The sequence below is a fragment of the Pseudorca crassidens genome, chromosome 19, assembly GCF_039906515.1.
Source record: "Pseudorca crassidens isolate mPseCra1 chromosome 19, mPseCra1.hap1, whole genome shotgun sequence".
In the NCBI taxonomy this organism is placed as follows: Eukaryota; Metazoa; Chordata; class Mammalia; order Artiodactyla; family Delphinidae; genus Pseudorca; species Pseudorca crassidens.
This window is the reverse complement of record NC_090314.1, coordinates 52018794-52039091: the sequence shown is the minus strand read 5'-3', so window position 1 is coordinate 52039091 and position 20298 is coordinate 52018794. Positions and strand designations below refer to the sequence as shown.

General features: G+C 56.0%; 1 protein-coding gene and 1 long non-coding RNA gene across 5 annotated transcripts in view; one reads left to right on the top strand and one right to left on the bottom strand.

The window, feature by feature from the left end:
• The first annotated feature begins 2104 nt into the window (after positions 1-2104).
• LOC137211893 (uncharacterized) lies at positions 2105-15439 on the top strand. Of its 3 annotated transcripts, XR_010937269.1 has the most exons (6): positions 2105-2289; positions 2472-2550; positions 3232-3327; positions 11443-11506; positions 12829-12900; positions 14805-15439. It is a non-coding gene; the product is annotated as an uncharacterized lncRNA (long non-coding RNA). The 3 variants fall into 3 exon arrangements; XR_010937268.1 differs by lacking the exon at positions 3232-3327 and having other exon boundaries at positions 4939-12900; XR_010937267.1 differs by lacking the exon at positions 3232-3327 and having other exon boundaries at positions 4939-12900; positions 14107-15439.
• Positions 6581-20298, bottom strand: part of OGFOD3 (2-oxoglutarate and iron dependent oxygenase domain containing 3) — a 19075-nt gene continuing 5357 nt past the window's right edge. The window contains exons 4-9 of one of the 2 annotated variants that reach the window (XM_067714622.1): positions 19357-19399; positions 17141-17205; positions 16529-16585; positions 15437-15590; positions 12024-12147; positions 6581-8618 (exon numbers count right to left, since the gene is read on the bottom strand). In XM_067714622.1, the coding sequence (XP_067570723.1) occupies positions 8482-8618; positions 12024-12147; positions 15437-15590; positions 16529-16585; positions 17141-17205; positions 19357-19399 (580 nt within the window). In that variant the 3' untranslated portion in view covers positions 6581-8481. Of the gene's footprint in view, positions 8619-8923; positions 12148-15436; positions 15591-16528; positions 16586-17140; positions 17206-19356; positions 19400-20298 lie in introns of those variants that run through there. The other variant, XM_067714621.1, reaches the window with a different exon arrangement.

The following is a 20298-nucleotide window of genomic DNA, read 5'->3' as shown; positions in this document are numbered from 1 at the left end:
TCTTTACACATAACCAGGGAGGGAGGGGGACACAGGCCACCACTCGAGAAAATCGTGACAGTGTCCCTGTCCACTCTGCAAGCATCAGCTCCAGACCGAGCTCCTGAAACCTGGAGGCCTCACCTGGGGCTACCGCCTTCCTGGCCTGAGGAGCCAGTCGGGGGAGTGGAGAAGGGAGGAGGAAGGAGAAAAGGGGAGGGATGGGGGGAGAAAGGAGGGGGAGGGGTGGGAAATGACGGGAGGACCAGGAAGAGCAGCCGGCGCTCCTGCTACAGCCCTGGATGCCAGGAGCTGAGTGCGCCTTCTGTCTGAGTCCAGCCCTGGCCTCCAAGGCAGTGGTGGCCAGTAGTGGGGACGGGAGGGCTGTCGGCTGTCTGACGGATGAGCACTCGGGCTGAGGGTCACTCAGTGTGATGGACGAGGTCTCGACATTTCAATGCCATCCACCCAACACCCAGACTTGCAGGTGAAGAGGCAAAATGCCAAGGCCAGGCTCAGCCCACGGTGCTCCTTACGGCTTTCTTTTGAGGCACTGTTGCCCTCACTTCAGTCCCGACCACTGCCCCAGGGCCACCCCCACACTGCACTGGGGGAACCAATTTCTTTTCATAGACGGCTACTGGGATCCCTTTGTGAGACACTGTGCTCAGATGGAAGGTTTTTGTGAATTTGGACTTGGTTCCGGGGTGGGGGGTCTCCCTTGAAGCTGGGTTAATGGAGTGCGGGCTGGGCAGGGAGGCCTTTGCTGGGGGTGGGGCATGAAGCTCCTCTGGAAGACCTTGGGCACAGAGCCATGGGGACTGGGTGCCCAGCTGCATCGGGAGGGAGCATGTCCCCGGCCCCAACCCCACCCCCTGCACCCTCTTGCCTGAGTTTCTCCAGCCCATTCCCTTCGGTTCCTATAGCAAAAACAAGGAGTGGGGACAGGGGTCATGCAGGCTGTGGGGCCTGTGACCAGGCGGCCAGCACCCAGTGGGGAATGAATGAATGAATGGACAAACTGTCCCTCCACCAGGGACCCGCTGACCCCTCTTATTCTGTCTACCGTCTTCCTGGAGGTGGTGGAGGGGGTTGGTGGAAGGTGGGGAAGGAGCCAGAGGCGGGTGAGTTCACAGCCGAGTTCACAGCCAAGCTCACAGAAGGCGCAGGGATCCAGGAGCCTAGTGGCGGCGGATCGGATGATGGATGATGGACTTACCAGGTGCAGCGCATTCCTGCTTCGCAGGCCACTCAGTTTCCAAGAGGCTCAGGCTTGGCCGGGATTTGGCTGCTGACCTGTGGGTTTTTACAGGCCCAGGAGAGTGGCCTGGCCCAGTCCAGAGACCTGTGCCTTGAGCCCCTCCCTGCCACCTTCTGTGGGTCCCCAGGGGTGGAGGCAGGGAGAGCCCAGTTCCACAAGGAGATGCACCAGCGCACAGAGTGCGTGTCACCAGGCTGCATGCCCAGGGCTGCTGCACTTTGTGTAAATTACTCATCAACAAAGATACACACACAGTCCAAAGTTTCCTCTACTCCTAGTTCTTCCAGGAAGTCATTCTTTGGGAATTGAGTTGCACCTACAACCAGTAGACACATCACTTTTACCTGCCTAGGGAGCTCTCTGCTCTTGTAGACTGTCCTCACCAAATGGAGCTCTGGGGGGCAGTGCCTGGGGCCATGGGTGACACAGTGACAGTGGCCCTGCCTGGTAGGGTGGCCTAGTTCAGGGGTGCAGAGACCTGAACTCTTACCTGGTTCCACACCTGAACACGCCCAGCTGACTGGTCTTCCTGATCCAGGTCACCTGGAGGGCCAGCCTTCTTGCTCTGGAGAAAGCCCTCAGCTCATCGGCACCTTCACTCACACACCCAGCATGCAAGAGAAAGGAGGGGGCTCAGTCAGCAGAAGGTGGGAGCCCCCCATCCCAGGCAGGGGGTGGGGATGACCAGAATCCAGCCTGGGTCCCATACATCTGCAAACCACCAAACCGGGAATCTGAGAGCCACAGGGCCCACTTGCAAGAGCAGGGTTTTTTCCATTGGAATTCCAGACAGATGACGCTCTGAGCAGGAAGCCCGAGAGGCTGCCAATGGCCAGCAGCCAGGTGCTCCAGACTCCTGCCTTTTCCAGGCCGGCCGAGGGCCCAGCCCCACACAGGGGGTGGGGGCCAGTTCTCCTGGGACCCCGTGAGGGCCCAGAGGAGAGCCCCATCCCCTGAGCTGCCCAGAGCCGGCTCCCAGGCTGGATGGCTCTGTCCTGCCACCTTTCCCCTCCTGGAGCTGTGGAGACCAAGGCCTGCAGGCCTGAGTGGTGAGCAGGGTCAGAGCCAGGAGGCAGCTGGGGCGGTAGGCGGACTGGGGACTCCGGGCCAGTGTTCCAGCCCCTCTCTGCCCTTCTTCCATGTGCAAATTCCCTGGCCCTCAGGTGGCCCCCTTGGCGAGCTCACCACTGGGTCATCTTTTATACAAAATTCTCTTATTCCTGTTTCACAGCTGAGGAACCAGGCCACATGGGACCCGGGACCCGCAGGAGCTGGGAGCATCCACCTGCCTTTGCCCTTTGTGGCTCGAGGTATCCCGCAGCGTGATTGAAAGCCCAGAGCCTGGTCTCACCCCAAAACTATGTGTCAGTGTGAAATACCGAGGCTGCCCGGGTTCAGAGTTGGCTGCCCTGCACCAAGATTACTCCCCAGGGCCGGGGCGAGTCAGGGCTGGGACTGGGTTCTGATGGGGCGGGGGGGACCTCCATTTCTGCCCTCAGCCTCCCAGCGCCCCCACCCCTCTCCTCGTCCTGGCCCCTCCCCCCAGCCCACGGTGGCTGGGCAGAGCTAGGATGGACCCTGTGTGCCCCACAGTGCGCCAGGCTGGGCAGCAGGCAGCTGGAAGCCAGGAGCCTTCTCCACCAGAGATGTGGCCGGGAGGTGGTCCTGGTGCACGAGTGATTACAGGGAGGGGGGAGGTGTGCAGGATCAACGTGAGCCCACGTGCCCACCTGTGATGGGTGCAGGAAGGCTGCCTGAGCTGGCAGCGAGGTTGGGGTGCTAGCTGGGGTCTCGTGGGCAGGTCCTGACCTGGCTGAGGGGTCTGGATTCCCCCTCTGAGGGGTGTGTGCCTGATGCCATGCCCCAGGAGGCAAGACCCACACACCCTGGATGTGAGGCCTCAGCGAGGGCTCCAAGGGGCCAGCGGGGCGTGGAGGGCAGGGGTCCCCAGGGAACAGCAACTCCACCCCCGCCCTGCATTGGCCTCATAGAGACACGGGCACAGGAGCGCACCCACTGCGTGGCCCCCACCTCACTGCCACGCCCACCTCACCTTAGCCCTGCTAAGCCCCTTGCAGCCCCTACAGGTAAGGGCAGGGGAGGGGGGATTTGGCTGCATGGGGCGGGCAGGGAGAGCTTGTGGGGGCTGGGGGCTCTGGGAGGGGCAGCAGGTATAAGCACGTGGCCCACTTTTTCCTGGGGAGGACGTCTTGGTCCAGGACCCACCCTGGGTGTGCAGAGAACCTGGACGGTGCCCACCCACCTCCCCCCTTCTCTCCCCTCCCTCCTCCTGTCACTGGAATTTTCCGGGAATGGGGCCTTTCCTAAGAGACCCTCCCAAGCTGTCTGTTCTTTAGCAAGGGGCATGGGAGGAGACAGGTGAATGCCCCCAGGCCTGGGAAACCCAGGGACAACTGGTGGGGACAGGGCGCTCAAGCTGGGCACCTGGCCAGGTGTGCGCTGCAGCAAGATTCCAAGCCTCCACCTCGTGTGTTCACCGGGATGGGGGGTGGTAGCCATGACCCACATGCTGCAGGGTGGGAGAGGTGCCCTGCATTGGGGCAGGCAAGGCCCAGCCCTCCCAGAGCCCCCACTGGGCTTCTCGGGAATGGGGGCTCACCTGCACCCCCAGCTCCATTGGGATCTGCTTGGCCTCAAGGGTGCTGAGATGGAAGGAACATAGAGGTGATGCCAAGAATCCTGGCTCTCTGGGCACCGATGCCGAAAAGAAATACGGAGACAGAGTTTTGGAGGAACGGGAAAGATAGCTTTTCTTATTCTTTGCCTGGCAAAGGGGGAACACAGCAGGCTAGCGCCTTGAGAACTGTGCCTCCCTTTTCCTGGGAAGGGAGAGAGTTTTATATTCCAGGGCTCATGGTCTATGGGTAGGTGATAAGTCTCAAAGCAATGAAGGTCTTGTATTTTTTTTTTTTCTTCTGCAAATTTTCAGCCAAAAGCTGGCGTCAGGCAGCTCAGCGACCCAGTCTGGTGTCCCCGAAGTTGTCGCTGTGACCTTCCTTTTGAGATGCAGAATCCTACAAGGAAGTGTAGGGGAGAAGGATGCCAGGTGCAGAGTATAATTCCTATGGAATCAGAAAGTAATTAGCTTTGTGAAGGGCAAGTCTAGCCACAAGTGTTAGTAGTAACAGCTAAAGAATAACTGAGATTGCTTAACTCTTTCAGGCCTGTTTGGCTGGTACGTGCCCAAGGCCGTTTACTCATTTCTATTTTTTTACTTTTTTTAATTTTTTGCTGCAACAAAGGTGGGGCCTCAGATCTGCAGAGGACAGAGCACAGCCATCAGTGCTGGTCCAGAGCCTCCCCTGCCACTCTGCAGGGCATGGTGTGCTGGCCAGCAGGGGAGGTTCAGGCCCCCGAGGGTGAACAGGGGTACAGAGGGGCTACTAGGGGCCGAGTTGGTAGACAGGAGCCTGCAGGGCCCATTCCTGGGGCAGAATGGGGGCGTTAAACTCAAGATCAAGATAAGAAACTGGTATTAATGTGTCAGTACATCCAAGGAGACCCCGAGATGGGTTGGATGTGGACTTAGGATGTTTCCCTCTTCCCTGGGGCCACCGGGAGCCTCAGGCCTGAAGTTCGATTGACATCTGGGTCACTGGTGTTCTCCCGTGCTTGGCCTCAATCTGCTTTGTCATTTTCTCTGTCTTACTGCTTTGTACTTTGTCAACACTTCTCAGATTGTACACACGCTGGGGGATAAACTCTTGCTGCTCCCACCTGCCCCCACCTGCCTCCCCCCGACACACCCCGGCCCCTGCCTTCCAGGCTAAGCACTGCCAGGCCCCTGAGTTTGGTGTGACTGGCTTGGTTTCTGGAATACGCTGCATCATTCAGGACTCACATTGCTGAGGTCTTGGGGCCTTGGCCCCCAGTCTCAGGGATAAGCAGAAGTGTCCCCAAACTCTTCCTCCCTGTGAAAACCTCTAGAAGGTGTGAGAGGCTCTGAGACGCTGTGACTTCAGAAGGCAAATGAGCCAGTACCCAGCGGCCGGGGCAGAGATGCCGCCAATTAGGGGGCTGGTGGCTGGGACCACTTCCCTGGACTGCATGAGAAATACCTGCGCCCGAGGCCCCACAGCACAAGCCCAAGAGATGCCCGGGAGTCAGTGCTGCCTGGGGGCTGAGGGCTGGTGGGGACCAGGGCAGCTCGGTCCCCAGTTCTCTTGTGAAGACCATGTTGGAGGAGAGAACACGGACGCGAAGTGGCTCCAGGATTAGAAGATCAGGACTGAGAAGCAGCATGGATCCCATTCGAGGTGGCTCCAGTTGTAACTCGGAGGGGAACAAACAGGCTGGTGTTCTGCTCTGGGGCCAGCCCTGAGACAGGCTGGGCAGCTGCGGAGATTTCTATAAACAGCAACCTCCATGCCGTCCCGCCAGCGGCACCTCTGTGGCCCCTGCGACAACCACCCGAAGCCACGGCGCCCTGCTCTGCGGCCCCTGCCCACCGGCCCCGCCCTAATCACGGGGATGCCACAGCCACATCCTTCCCGCCTGCCCACGCTCACGCCCGGTCCCGCTGTCTGTCGCTGCCGAGCACCTTCCGAGCCTCCCGGAACCCCAAGGCAAGGCGAGAGGTCAGCCACACCTGCCCACCCGGTGAGAAAGCAGAGGCCCTGCACAGCGGAGGTGCCCAGCCTCAAGGTGGACACAGGGACCCCACCCTCCCTGCACTGGCCGAGCCCAACTCCCACACAAATGGTGGGGAGTTACCACACCTGCCCTGCATGCCCTCCCTGGACGCCCTCCCTGGCACGTTGTGATCTTCTGCCATTTCCTCCTGCGCGGGGCAGGTGAGGTAACTCGCAGCTGGCTCGGACCCCGTCCCACTGGGTCAGCTCCTGACCTGATGTTTCAGCTTCCGCTCTCACGGAGGCTCAGCCGTGCTCAGACCTGGCCCTGGCGGCCAGCTCACCAGGAGAGACAGAGCGGCAACCCCTCCTTTCCAGCAGTGAGACCAAGGCTCGTGTTCTTTGATTCAGACTAAACACTTTTATTAGGAAATAAATCACTCAGCAGAGGATGTGCCAGGAACGTCCTCTTCTCCCTGGAACACACCACATCTGCTCTCAGTCAGGACCGTCCCGTAGGACGGAGATGCCCATGCGGCCCCAGGTGAGCGCGTCTGGAGGTCACCGGCATGGGCTACGCATCTTCTCTTATTTTAAAAGGACATTCTTTTTTTTTTTTTTTTTTTTGCCACGCAGAGTGACTTGTGGGATCTTAGTTCCCCGACCAGGGATTGAACCCATGCCCTCAGCAGTGAAAGTGCAGAATCCTAACCACTGGACCGCCAGGGAATTTCTAAAAAGAAGGACATTCTTGCTTTTGCCCAAATATCTTTATTTCTTTGTCCAAGTACCTCTGTGATGATTATGAACAGGAAAAGTAGCAAAGAATGTCAATTAAAACCAATAACTTACTTATTTCCAAAGCACTTTAACCACAACTAAACCATCAGACCGCCCCCTCCTTAAATGTACTGAGTGGCCAAGTGGGCTGTGGAATACCCGAGAACGTCTGCCCATCCTCACGCCGAGGGTAAGGCGTCATTCAGATAACGTGAAGGTTACAGAACCAAGTGAGGCCTGCATGGGGCTCTCCTGTCGGAATTCGCATCCCAACCTGAGACCAGAGCAACAAACCTTTGAAAAGCCAAGACAGGAGAAGCCAGAGGACAACCTGGATGGGAGGGGGTAGCTTTTCCTGCACAGGACTGAGGCCGGCTGGTCCAGCCTAGAGACAGTGTCCCCAAAGCATCGCCAACCCTAAGGTCAGCCCTGCCCGCCACCCAGAGCGTGGGCTTCATCCTTCCCAGATCTGCCCAAAGTCCTTTAAAAACAGGAACCACGATCCAGGCCATCATGTGGGTGGTGGCCCTGCCTTTCTGGAAACTGCAACCATGACCCAAAAGGGAGCAGATCCCAAGCCACTGTCTGCACGTGGAAGCTCGGCCCCTACAGCCCTGAGACACGCATATCATCATCACGGTGCAGAAGGGACACCCGGCAAACCAAGGGGCAGACCCAGGGGTCCTGGCTTCCAGACCCTCATGGAGCCTCCTCAGGTGCCACGCAAATGGCTCATCCCAGGGTCCAGGAATGCTGCCCCTTTCTGTATGAGCCCAAGCAGCCCTGTGACTGCAGAGTGTGGGGAGCATGTGGGGCTGCGGTGGCCGTGTCCACAGGTCCATGCTGGGTGGGCGAAGGGGAAAGTGTTGAGGCTCCTGGGTCAGGGTGGCCGGGAGAGTCCTGCTCCCAGAGCCATTTCTGGGGATCCCTTTGCACTCACAGCGGGTGATCAGCTGTTCTCCCAGAAGATGCCCAAACCCCAGGCCAGTTGCTTTGTGGGGCGGCCCTGGGACCTTGCCCGACCCTGGCAGAAGCCAACTGATGGACATGCTGCCCTTATCTTGGGGCCGCGCAACCCAGGCTTCCCCCATGACCAGTTTATTTACTATTCCTGGCTCCCCTGTTACTTTTATGTAAAACGCATGGACAGCTCCAGGACGAGAAGAGGGTTGCTAAGACCTGAACCTGAGCAGACGGACCCTCAGCTTGGCAGAAGGCCCCAGGCGAGCTGCGGATGGCCACGCTGGGAACACCCTCGGACCTTGTGTCAGGGACCCTGTCTGGTGATGGGGCAGAGCCCAGCCTGGCATGAACATGGTGCCAGGGTGACTCTCAGTGGCCAGCAGTGTTGGGGGCTCTGCCCAGAGTCGCCAGAACATCAGATGTTCGCCTCCACCCAGAATCCAGCAGTATCAGCCCTCCAGCTGCTGCTCCCAGAGCCGCCTGCCCCCAGAACCTTCTCCAAGGTGCCATAATGCTGATTCTGGTTCCCCGAGTGGAGGCTGCTGGCCCCACTCAGCTTCATCCACACTTAAGTCAGTCTCCAGTGGCCGGGTAATGACACTCTGTCTGCTGACAAACAGGGATTCCACCCCGGGCACGGGATCCCTTCCTGAGAAAAGGAGGGCATGTTGGCCCTGCCAGCTCCCGGGCCCCACATCAGCATAGCAAAGCCAACGCTGATGCCTGTGAGGGGAAACTGGTTCCCTCCATTTACTCACAGTTGAAAAATGATCAAATGTTAGCAAATCAAAATTCAGGATGATTCGTAAGGCACCTTGTTCAGTGGAAATGGGCTGAGCGAGAGGGAAGGGGTGTGTGGCCAGCATGGCTGCTTCCCTGCAGGGCTGCTGGACAGGCCTCCTGGGGCTATGTGAATGTTGGGTCTGCGATGCCATGGTCAGGGTCGCAGGTGAAGGCGATGGTGATGGCGTAGCGGGTGCCCCAGTGAACCTTCTCCACCCGGTGCAGGTTCTCAGACCCCGAGGTGAAGAAGGACACCCGACCTGGGAGAGAGGAGAGCAGAGCATGACTTCAAGGCCATATGTGTGGCCGGGCCTCAGAGGACCTGTGTTTAGGCCAATGCAGCAACACGACCAACCAGGCAGGCTGGAGAAACAGCTGATGCAGGAAGGCGGGGGTTGGAGACAAACCAGCAGGAGAGCCCTCGCACAGGACGAAGGGCACCCCAAGCACCCAGCCCAGCCTCCGCGGGCTCTTTGTGGGGCAACCTGGACTTGGGGTGAGGCCCTGCTGCCACCCCCAGGGGCCTCTACAAGCCATGTGACCTCCTCGGGCCCACCTTATGATCTTCTTTCTTTTTTTTTTTTTTTATGATCTTATTTCTAATCACACATGAAACAAAACCAAACCCTGCGAGGTGATGACAATGTTTTGGCAACGGATCAGGGAAGGCGTGTCGAGACAGACACCCAGCGCCTGTAGCTCCCTCCAGGGCAGCTAAAGACAGGACTCGGGAGGCGGCTTCCGAGCGTCCTGGAGCAGGGGTCCTCCACCCACCTGTGTTCAGAGAACCCCGTGTTTATGGGCTTCCATATTTAACTGGTCTCATACACCCACCATAGATTTTTTAGGACAAACGAGTTGACCGTTACAGAATCGTGTGGGAGGAGCCCCGGGATCCTGTAGGCGCCACGTCACCGCCACACGGCCCTGCCCCAAATGTCCCATGACAACTTCATTTCTCTTCAGAAGGTCACTGCCAGGAACTCAACTGCTAAATCTTTGAGAGAGGAGAAAAGTCTACCCCAGAGTCTGCTGCTTTCTGGTTGTAAACAGAGAACCGTGCTCTGCCCGGAAACAAGGGAGCAAAAGAAATCGTGTGACACACGGAAACCTCTGCATGGGGGCCCGGGGACACCAAGAACTCAGACCCTCCTCTGCACCAGCCAGGCCGCCCCTGACCTGAAGGAAACACTCTTTCCCAGAGCAATCTGGAGTCACGCCACTTTCTGAGGCTCACGTTGCTAAAGGACGTTTTGTCCTCAGTCTTTCCACTTTTAGTCACACCTGAGACCTCAGACACGTAGCCAGGCCCATCTGCCCATCCATGCCATCTGTGCACGCCTCTGTCGCCACCCCACTGCAGACACAGTTATCAAATGTCGCCGACTTACAGCAAGAGTGGGGGTCTCTGGGCGCCCCCCCCACACCCCAGCATTTCTGCACACTTTGCAAACAGAGGCACCAAAGAACAGAGAAGAAAAGGACTGAGGAAAAGTGAAGCTCCTCGTGGCCTGTGGGACAATAGGAAACCGTCCACCATTCATGTTGGAGCCTCGGAGAGAGGAGGGGTTCATACTGGGGCAGGAAAAGGCGATCTGAAGAAATAATGACCAACACTTTCCCTAATGTGACGAAACTTTGACTTTTAATCCAATAAGCTTAGCAGGATAAATACTCCAAGTGGGATAAATACAAACAACTCCACACTGAGGCACATCATAGTCAAACTGATGAAACCAGAGATTAGAGAACATCCTGGAGGTGGCAGAGCAAAGAGGCAGCTACTATGGGGCAGTGACAGCGGTGACAGCAACAGGGGAGCCAGAGGAAAGGGATGATGCTTTTAAAGAAAAAGGAAAAAAACCCACCAATCCAGAATTTCACATCCAGTGAAAATATCTTTTAGAAAAAAGGGTGAAATAAGGACATTTTCAGAAACACCATCACCAGCAGACCTGCACTCCAAGAAATGCTGAGGCGGAAGGGGAATGTACCTGTTGGAAACCTGGATGCACAGGAGGGGACGGAGGGCTCTGGAAAGTAAGTGGGAAAACTGAAAACATTCAGCATATTTTCCTGTTAATTTCCATAAGAGAGAATGAACTCTTCTAGGGAAAATGATAACCTCTTTGGCACAGCCTGTCAGAGCAGCTGCATCACGCTCCCCGCCAAACGCCAGGCTCCCGGTGACGTCTGTGCAGATGGGACAGAGTTAGTGACTCTCGTCCTGTTGACCCGGAACGGCAATCTGCTGACCCAACCCAACGTCAACGTGATAGCTTGTTGAGGAAAGGCCCACAAGGGCTCACAATCTTGCCTAAGACCTTCTTTCCTTTTTAATGCACCAGTAGTTAAGCCCCACACCTATTCTGACAGCTCCCAAGTCCAGAGTGATCAACACAATGACGGGCACGACACAAACACCAGGAAGAACCCGAGGGCAGGCCGCCAGTCATCAGAACCAGGAGGAAACTGTTGGCATGAAATCACCACCCGCGCAGTGACCAGCAGGCCAGCGCTGGTAACTCACCCTACAAGGCGTAACACTCACATGGAGGCGACGGCCCACCCAACCCCAGAAACGTGAAACTTTCGGCATTCATGAACAGTGCTTTCTGGCTTTTTATTTTCTTCAGTAAACAGCTATTAGATTATCACCCACTTCTTTAAAGCAGGATTTAGCTCGGCAACTTAGTAACCAAAAATACAGTCATCTCCGTTTTTGGAACCCACCTGCATTTCTCCTCTTAGTCCACAAGCATTCCTGGACACCTCCCAGAAGCACGTGACATGTGACCCCCAGCCTTAGCACCAGCAGCTTCTCTGGCTCTTGGTCCATTAAAGCCTTGGAGCTGCAGGGCGTTCTGAGCCCCTCCTGCCCACTGACCTGCGCCTGGGTCTGCCCCCCTCCAGCACTCACCCCCTGAGGGAAGAGAGCCAGTCCTGAGCTGTTTAACTTCCTTTCTACACCTTCTGATGTCCAAGCCACTTCTGCGTGGATTCAGCGCTACTGCAAGGAGCATTTGGACTCAGTGGCTTGCAGGACCGCCTCATGGCTGACGGGAACATTCTAAACCAACACAGGTGGACAGCCTCATTGGTTTGAGCTGCCTGCTGCCAGGCGGAAGCGGACACAGCTACACACCCAGTAAGCAGGGTGACGCAGTGGGGTCGGGTGAGCCACGGCAGCAGGTGAGTGGTGCTGCACAGTCGAGGTGCCCAGGCCGGAGCCAAATGGCCTGGCTCTGTCTCTGAGTCTCATCTGGGGCTGGGCCGGGGCCTGGGCTGCCCCTCAGGAAGCCCCTGGGGGATCCCCGCCCCTCCCCACCCCAAAACCTGGGGAGGAGAGGGGACGCTTCCTCGCTCCACACATGCTCACTGAGCAGCACTGAGTGTCCGAGCTGGGCTGGGGGCAGCGGGAGCTCTGGGACCACCAGGTCGGGTGTGGTTTACCAACATTAGGTGAGGATCGCTGCCTCATCCGTCTGTCTTAAGCTTCTGAGTCACTACAGGGGATGGAGTGGGGGCTGGCTCTGGGAACTCACTCTGCAGTGACTCAGTGACCGTGGCCACGCCCACTTCCTCCTCTGACGAATGTGCTCCATGGACACACTGGACACACCGTAAACGCTGCATCCCGGGAAACGCCCGCCCATGAGTCCTACCTGCTCTCGGCTCCACCGTCTTGTTGGCCCCCTCCTCCATGAACACAAACCGCCCACCACCGAAGTCATCCAGGTAGTCGGAGAGGTACAGCAGCGATGTGTAGTCGAAGGAGCCGTAGGTCACCTGCGGGGCAGAGCGTGAGGGCGTGTCACCGTCTGCTTGTGGGAGGACACGCTCCTCAGGGAGGGACAGACCCAGGCCTCGCTCTGCCTCCCAACTACAGAAAACCCTCTGCTGAGCACAGGCGTGCGGTCCTGCCTGGTTCCCGCACAGTCAGAGGCACAGCCCACGCCAAGAAGCCCACACGCGTGAGCCCCAGGGCCGCCACGCCACCCACCCACCCACCAATAGGACCCTCCCGCGTCAGCACAGGGAGCAAAGGTGGTGCTTCCGCTCCTTCTCCAGATGTGGGCACCCCAAGCTTTCTTTTAAATTGTGGTAGAATACACAAACCATACAATTGACCACTTTACCCATCGTTGAGTGCACAGCTCAGGGGCACTAAGCACATTCACACTGCTGTGCACCCACCCCCGCCGACCATCGCCAGAACTCTTCAACCTCCCAAACTGAAACTCTGTTCCCATTAAACACTAACTCCCCACCACCACCACCCAGTGCCCACGCTACACTGTCTGTCCTTTCCTGTCTGGTCCTCTTTGCGTGGACATTCTTTTGGAAGATGGCATGGGCGGTGGAAAGCAGGGGATGGGGGGTGAAATCTGTGCTCTGGGCTCATAGGAGCGTGGACCCTCTGGGCCTGGATATAATGTAAACAGGAGGCACTATCATTTGTTTCCCAAGGACCCCTTGAAGTCCGGGACGGGAGGTGGCCGGATAGTTGTCCCATCTGTGGATCTTCAGGACTTACTATAGGTAAGGGGTGCCACATGAAGAGCTTGATTTCAATGTGAGATAGAGGAGTTTGCTGTCTGTAATATGTGAAGCAGGTGTTGTTTCCAAGGACATAAGAACTCATACAAATTAGCACCTACTTATTAGAGGGAATCAGTGAGATAGGCTATTTTTTTTTTTCCACGCAAAGATAGTGACTTGCATGTACAAGGAATTTTAATCACATGATAACAGCTCCCAGCCTGAGGAATCATTCAATTAGTAAGACTGGGGTAAGAGATAAGGAAGAATGAAAGAGTCCGAGGACAGCAGCCCAAAGTCATCCTACCAGTGCCCTATCGCACAGCCCAAGGCTCCTGTGTTTAGGAATAGATTCTTAAATGATTTTACTGACGCCTGTAGGCACCATGGGAGCGGTACACAGAAGCCCCAGGTCAATATCCATAACACATTTGATCAAGGCTCAAAAAGTCCAAAAGCCCTGCTCCCCCTGCAACCAGCTAGACCACCATCACCGTGACAGTGGTCATCTCCTGAGAGAGGGTGGGCTGACCAGGAGGGAGAGGCAGCAAGCCTGCCAAGGTGACTGAGTCCCTGTCACCTTCTCATGAACTCAGTACCATGCCATCTGTGGGACTGGACTTTCTACACAGACCTGAGCTCCCTCCACCTCCCCCACCAAGACCCCACTTAGGGGCCCCTTATCCAGCATCAGGGCACCAAACAAACATCAAAGTGACCTAAACCTGAGAACAGCCCAGGGCAGTGCTTCTGAATCGCTTCAGCAGTGAACCTCATGTCCACTACCTGCATAAAACATAAAAGAGACCCGGGGGCGGGGGGTGTCCAGGAGCCTGACCCTCTCCTACCCACCCAGCTCAGATTCTGCAAAGGAACCACCCCAAACCCACACGAACACAGTGACCTGGGAAGGAGGCAGGTAATGGCAGGTGATGGGATGGCAGAGGCCAGCGGGGCCTGAGCTGTCCTGAGCTAGAGGCTGGAGAGCTTCAAGGGAAGGAGCAGATGCATGGGGTCCCCTTGTGCGAGTACGTCTTTTTGCTGTGTCCATGCGTGAGTGACCCCTTGGCTGTTATAGCCACCCTGGTCCTGTAGACCCTGTCCCAAGGTCTCCTGGCTCTGAGATGTCTGAGGCTACCCCACTTGTCACTGTTGACTCGTTTTCTCTGCCTGAAGAATTTCTTCCTTATCTTTCTTCCTTTGAAGCTGGATCACCAAACCAGGCTACGTTCAGTGTTGTCTTTCCTGAACCCACACTTCCCGGTACATGGAGGGCTGCTCTTCCTTCGTTGCAGGGAAATTCTCCGGATTCCGTCCCACGCATGAGGCTCCTTGCTGTGCGAACCTGTCTGTCCTCCACACACGTCGTCTTTGCCCTCAACCCCATAAAACCCTGTTTTTCCCTCTGCAATATCTACGATGATCTTATACTGAAGGTCTCAGTCCTGGTCCCCTAATGAAATAATGCACCTGGGCAATGGTTATCAATGGGTCAATGGCTGCTAGAGCCATGAAGTGAGGGTGGACAGGAGGCTTGATCGTGGATGGATCAGACCGAACCCACTGATCAACCTTAAGCCCATGGGAAGAGAACGAGCAGACACTGTACTCCCCCTTAGGGTGAAGCCCACACTTCCAACCCGAGTTCCATCGAGCCCTCCAAGCTGCACTGGCTCAGACAAGCCACTGGCCACATAAAGCTACTTCAATTTAAGTTAATTTAATTAAATACTGGGTTCCTCAATCTCACTAACCACACTTACGTGCTCCCCTCCTCCACTGAGCTCAGACAGTCGAGATGAAATAAACACATGCGTATCTGACTGAACTTCAGGCAGAAGCCCAACCTGCGAGCTTCTGCCCAAACCCTCTGCTTACTTTTCACTTCGCTTCCTGTGTTCCAGGGTCAAGCGACACAGAGATTATCTGGGTCACCTGAGCACACCCGCGGCTGGGGTGACCGCCAACAGCCCTCAGACGTTTCCGTGGCCAACCGTCCCCTGGCGCCACGCTGCGTGTGCTGGCTGAGTGGGGCGGGGCAGTGGCTGCGATGCAGGCGGGAGAGGGCTTCAGCTGTGGCTGACCAGGACCGCAGACTGATTAGGCGCCACTGTGTCTAGGGAACAGCAGGAGATCAAGAAAGGGGAATCTGCAGAATCTGGAGTGGTCGAGAAATCTTCCCAAGGAAAGGTGAAAAGTGGGAAGAAGGGGGCCTCCTGGGCAGGGTGCGGGACGCAGGCCTGAGGAGAGACCACACGACAGAAAGGCCAGGTCAGTCAAGGCCGGGTCAGGTTACATCCGACGAAGCTCAGGTGGAGACAGCTCTGCGTGTGGGAACAAGTAGCAAAGGATGGTCCCCATCAGGCCCTCACTGTTCTGTAACGTGCTTTTCACAGTCTTCTGTCACCTCATCACACGAGAAACAAATCTTATCTCCTCGACCTCATCAGTGAGAGAGGAAACTTCTAAAACCCTGACCACGTGAACAGACAGCACCCAGCTTGGGCCATGGTGGACAAGCCCCAGGTTCACTCACCTTGTCCACGTGCGCGTGCCAGTACTCGTCATGAGCCGTGCGGGCCGCCGTGCTGTTGATGCGGGAGAAGAAGGTGGGCTTCGTCAGGTGCAACAAGGACGCGCTGATGCCAAATGCCTGGGCGATTGCCAGCTGGACCTTCTGCCGCAGGTCCCTGCCGAGACGACACAGGTGTCAGCCACACAGGAAAGAATTCTCCCCGGGCCCATAGGGCCCGCACCATGTGACACTGAAACGGAGCAGGACCCTCTGGTCCTTGCCCCCAACCCCCATGTTCTCAGCCTGCCTTTTGTCTGTGGAAACACTTTAGCCAAAGAATAAGTTTAATCAGAGAAGTGAGAAAATGCAGAAACAAAGGAAAACAGTCAAATGAGACCAAATAATAATAGTTTAGTCATTAAGCAAAGTCAAGGACCTTTAGTTCCCCCTCAAGGGCTATAGATAATATTCTGAGCCATATCCTGTGAGCTGTTTTGCAGATACTGAGGCCCCCACCAGGTTGAAGGAGGATGACTACATGATGACCAAATTGAAGCCACGACATAAGCTACTCCACTTCACACAATTCCGAGAACTGGCCTCAGAGAAATGGGAACAAACCCTGGAACTAAAGATTAACTGTACTTAACCAAGATGACGCTGGTCAGACCACATTACTGGTTTCAAGCTGACTGTCAGAACTGACTATGCTGTTCTGCTCCCTCTCTCTGCCTATATAACCCTGAAACTCCCCTTTAAAAGCCCCTGTCCCCTGAGCAGCAATCAGGAGTTGGTTCTCAGACAGGACTCCACCCTCTCCCCCGGTTGCTGGCCCCTGAAATAAAGCAACCTTTCCTTCCCCACCAACACTTGTCTCTCAAGAATTGGCTTTCGAGCAGCGAGCAGCTGGACCTGGGTTCGGTAACACTACAGAAAGACAAGGGCTGGCAAAGGTGAAAGGTGAACAGATGCACACACAGGTCCGCACACGTGGGACAGGGTATCACGTGCACACCCAGGAACCTGAGGGCCAGTTCTCTGCAGGACTGACCCCAGCACTCCCAGCCCTGCCGCCACCTTCCCCCTTCCTGACCTGGGCATTCCTTCCCTCACCGGTACAACTGGAAGTCCTCTTCTGAGAAGATAGTTTGTATTTTATCCCCAAAGTATCTGTGAAAAAATGAGTATTGACAAATGTGATGTTTTATTAATGTTTCCTTATTTCCGTTAAATTCAGCCTTTCCTTCAGTTAACCAGCAAGTCCCTGAAAACCAGCTGGTCCTTATTATCTTGGAGCTGCTCCTTCTACAGTGATAACTGTGTGATAAAAGGGAGGAGGGTGGGAGGGAGGGACCTGGCAGGTGGGGTGACATTTATCAAGGTTGGGGGAATCTCTTGCTTCTCCTGGCCCTCGGGGAGGATCAAAGCTTCTCAGGAGGCAGCTCTCAGGAGCCTGGCCTGCCGCTCACCTCTCCCACCTCTCCCTCCAACCCCACCCCTTGGTCCATTCCTAACTAAGCTGTTCCCTGAAGCTAGCTGGCAAGGATCCCGCCCTTCGGAAGAGCTGCACCTTCCAGTCCTCATCTGGCCTCGGCCCGACGGCAAACGTCGCAGTTTACCCAAGACTTGAAGCCGCTCTGATCCATACACGCAAGCCTCACTCAGGTGTCTCCAGCTAAGAAACGAGCAGAGACCCCACCCCACCCCCGACCCCAGGGTTCTCACCTGTACAGGTTCACAAAGTGCTTCCCGACAGACAAGGCCCCCGAGTGCAGGTCCAGGATAGACGCCTGGAAAAGACGTTGGCAGGGCGGCGTGAGGGCTGCCTGGCAGGCGACTGAGCTCTAAAAGCCACCAACGTTAAACACGTGTTCCTGAGACCCATCTTTGCACACCCGGGTCAGGGCGACGATGCACACGGGCTGGGTGTCAAGACGTTTGGACAAAGGTGTGTGACGGCGGATATTTCTCTCCTGCCCTAAGAATGGAGACTCTCTGGTCTAAAATTCTGAAAACAGTCCACAGATACAGTTCCTCCATGGGTCTAAGAACAAGCCCTTCCCCCGGCTTTGCTGTGGTATAACCAACACACAATGACCTGCTCCTGGTTAAAGTGTTCAGTTTGGTAAGTTTTGATGCTGGCATGCACCAGTGAAACCACCATCACTACCAGGATAGGAAACACATCCATCACCTCAAATGTCCTTGCACCCTTTGCAACCCCTCCCTCCTGCCCCTCCCCAGGTGCCTTCTGCCACAGCAGCTGGTTACTTTCTAGAACCTGAGGCCCTGGAGTCACGAAGGTGCACTTCGCTCTTGGCCTGGCTCCTTTCACTCAGCATTGCCTCCCTGTGACTCCCTCACGTCGGTGCAGTACCCGCCGCCCACTGTCTCATGGCCAAGGGGCACCCATCGTTTGGGGAGGAGTCAGTTGTTGGTCCATTCACCTGGAGATGGACACGTGGGCTGTTTCCAGCTTAGGGCTGTTGTAAATGAAGTGGCTGTGACACTGGGACAGCATTTCATCGTGGGAGATGCTCTCATTCTCCTGGGTAAATGCCCAGGAGTGGAATCGCTGGGTCATAACCCTTTAATGAACAGCCAGTGTTTTCCACCCCTGCCCACCCTGCCTCCGGGGGGGCTTCCCACGTCTTGAGAGGGGAGTGGGCGCCAGCACGGACCACCTCTACCCTGTCTGGGTGTCTTTTCTCATGGATGCAGCGATCAGCCCAGGGGTTCGTCTGAACACAATTTGGGCTTTAAAAACGTTAACTGCACTTAAAGGTATCAAACCTGGATGATTCATTGCAAGACAACTTCCCGAGTAAATGCTGAGCGCTGGGCAAAAGATGAGTCCACGCACGAATAGGTTTTTAATAAATATTCCCCTGAACTGAACCAAAATAAAAGGAGAAGCTTAATTTTCAGATCTCAAGAGGAAAGAGCCTGCAGAATAAAAGACTCATGAAGATAATCACCAAACTATGCAGAGGAGAGTGGATCTTCCTACGGGCCCACATGCCAGGCGAGGAGATCCCCATTTGGGACCACACGAGAACTCCGGCCAACGTAAGGTGCTCGCAGGGGTGGACTCCTAAGCCTGCCCAGGAAGCGGATGAGATGCAGAGCTGCATTGGCCTGTCCGAGCTCCCCATGGTTGCCGTAAACAGTAGGCTTAAAACAGCAGGAATTCATCCTCTCAAGCTCTGGAGGCCAGAAGGCCGAGATCAAGGTGTCGACAGGGCCCCGCTCCTTCCAAAGGCGCCAGGGGAGGATCCTTCCTTGAATCTTTGGACTTCTGGTGGTCCCAGGGGTCCCTTGGTTTGTGCCACGTCACTCCACCTCTGCCTCCATCTTCACACGGCCTCCTCTTCACTCTCAAATCTCCCTCTGCCTTCCTCTTACAAGGACTCTTGTCATTGGATTTAGGGTCCATCCTGGTAATCCAGGAAGATCTCATCTTGAGACCCGTAACTTAATGACATCTGCAAAGACCCTTTTCCCAGGTAAGGTCCCATTTACAGTTCTGGGTGGATGCATCTTTCAGGGGCCACTGTTAGACCCCCTGCAGTCTCGCCTGGTGGATGACAGTCCCCATGCAGCACCTGTGGGAGCCTCCTCCACCTTGCATGGTCCTCACTGTTTCCCACCAGCTCCTCCTGCGTGTGCTGGCTCTCCCATTCCCAGGGCCGTCACCCTCCTCAGTGGGCCCCTGCTCGTCACCTGCTCTGTTCACTCACTGCCTACGACCTCCCCCCACTGCCCCCAGCCAGGGTGCCTGACACAAAGATGTGATCCGAGGCAGCCCTCCTGTGAAGGGAGGGGGTACTTCATTCCCAGGAGCAGGGCCTGAACACCCGGTGCCCTCGCCTTCCCCTCGGAGGGAGAGCAAAGTTAAAGGGGTAAAAAGAAAACCGAAGCAGGAACGGCACACAACTCACCCCTCCGTCCGATCCTCCCAGGGACAGCCCCTTCTCAGCTATGCTGTGGGGAAGACCGTCTTAAATCAGAATTCAGTTAACAGCATCATCTATGATACATCTAGACACATATCAAACAGCACAACTAGCACAACGTTAACAGACTGCTTAATGTTTATGACAAAATCACATTTGGACCAAAGGACTTGACTTTCAAGCTAAGTGAGTAAATGTTAATATTTTGTCACCATCTCCTTAACCACGTATGACATAGCTTGGGGACAAGTGGGCTTAGTTTCCATCTTTAGCTCAGAGACCTGGTGCTGAGTTGAATGGGTTCCTCTGGACTGGAAGGTCCCTCTCCTGTCATCACAGGCTGCGGAGGCAGCCTTTGTAATCACCAGCTCAGGAGGCAGTGGCCACATGGTGGCCTGTGCTGGAGCTCACAGGACCACCCACGTCACCAAAGATGCAGGGGCTTCTGGTGCCTTTGACAGATGCTTCATGGCCGCCCGGGAAACTGACTGGGGGCTGGATCCATCCCTCACACCAGGGACCCTCCCCACCCAACCAGCCTCTACAATGTTATCTAGAAACAGGAGGAACATCTCCCCTCAAGACACAGCTCGGCATGCGGACCAGACGCTGCTCCACTGGGCACGTGCTTGGGTCTGAACTCCTTGTTGGAAAATCAGAGCTTCAAGATCTTGTTTTTAAAAGACAATAAGGAAGAATCCAGTGCCAACTACTTCTGAGTAAGACTTCCTGCCCTGTCATGAGTCACGGCTAGGAGGCAGAAGGGCTATCCCAACCAGTTTTGGAGAGGAGACGAAAATAGTCTAGTGACCGCCTGGGGCTGCTGGGTGAACACACTGTCTTTACACAGGCACCTGCTGGGCCCCTCAATGGCTGACGGGACAGCATCCCCCCAACCTCCCCACTGGGCCAGAACTGCTGCCTCTG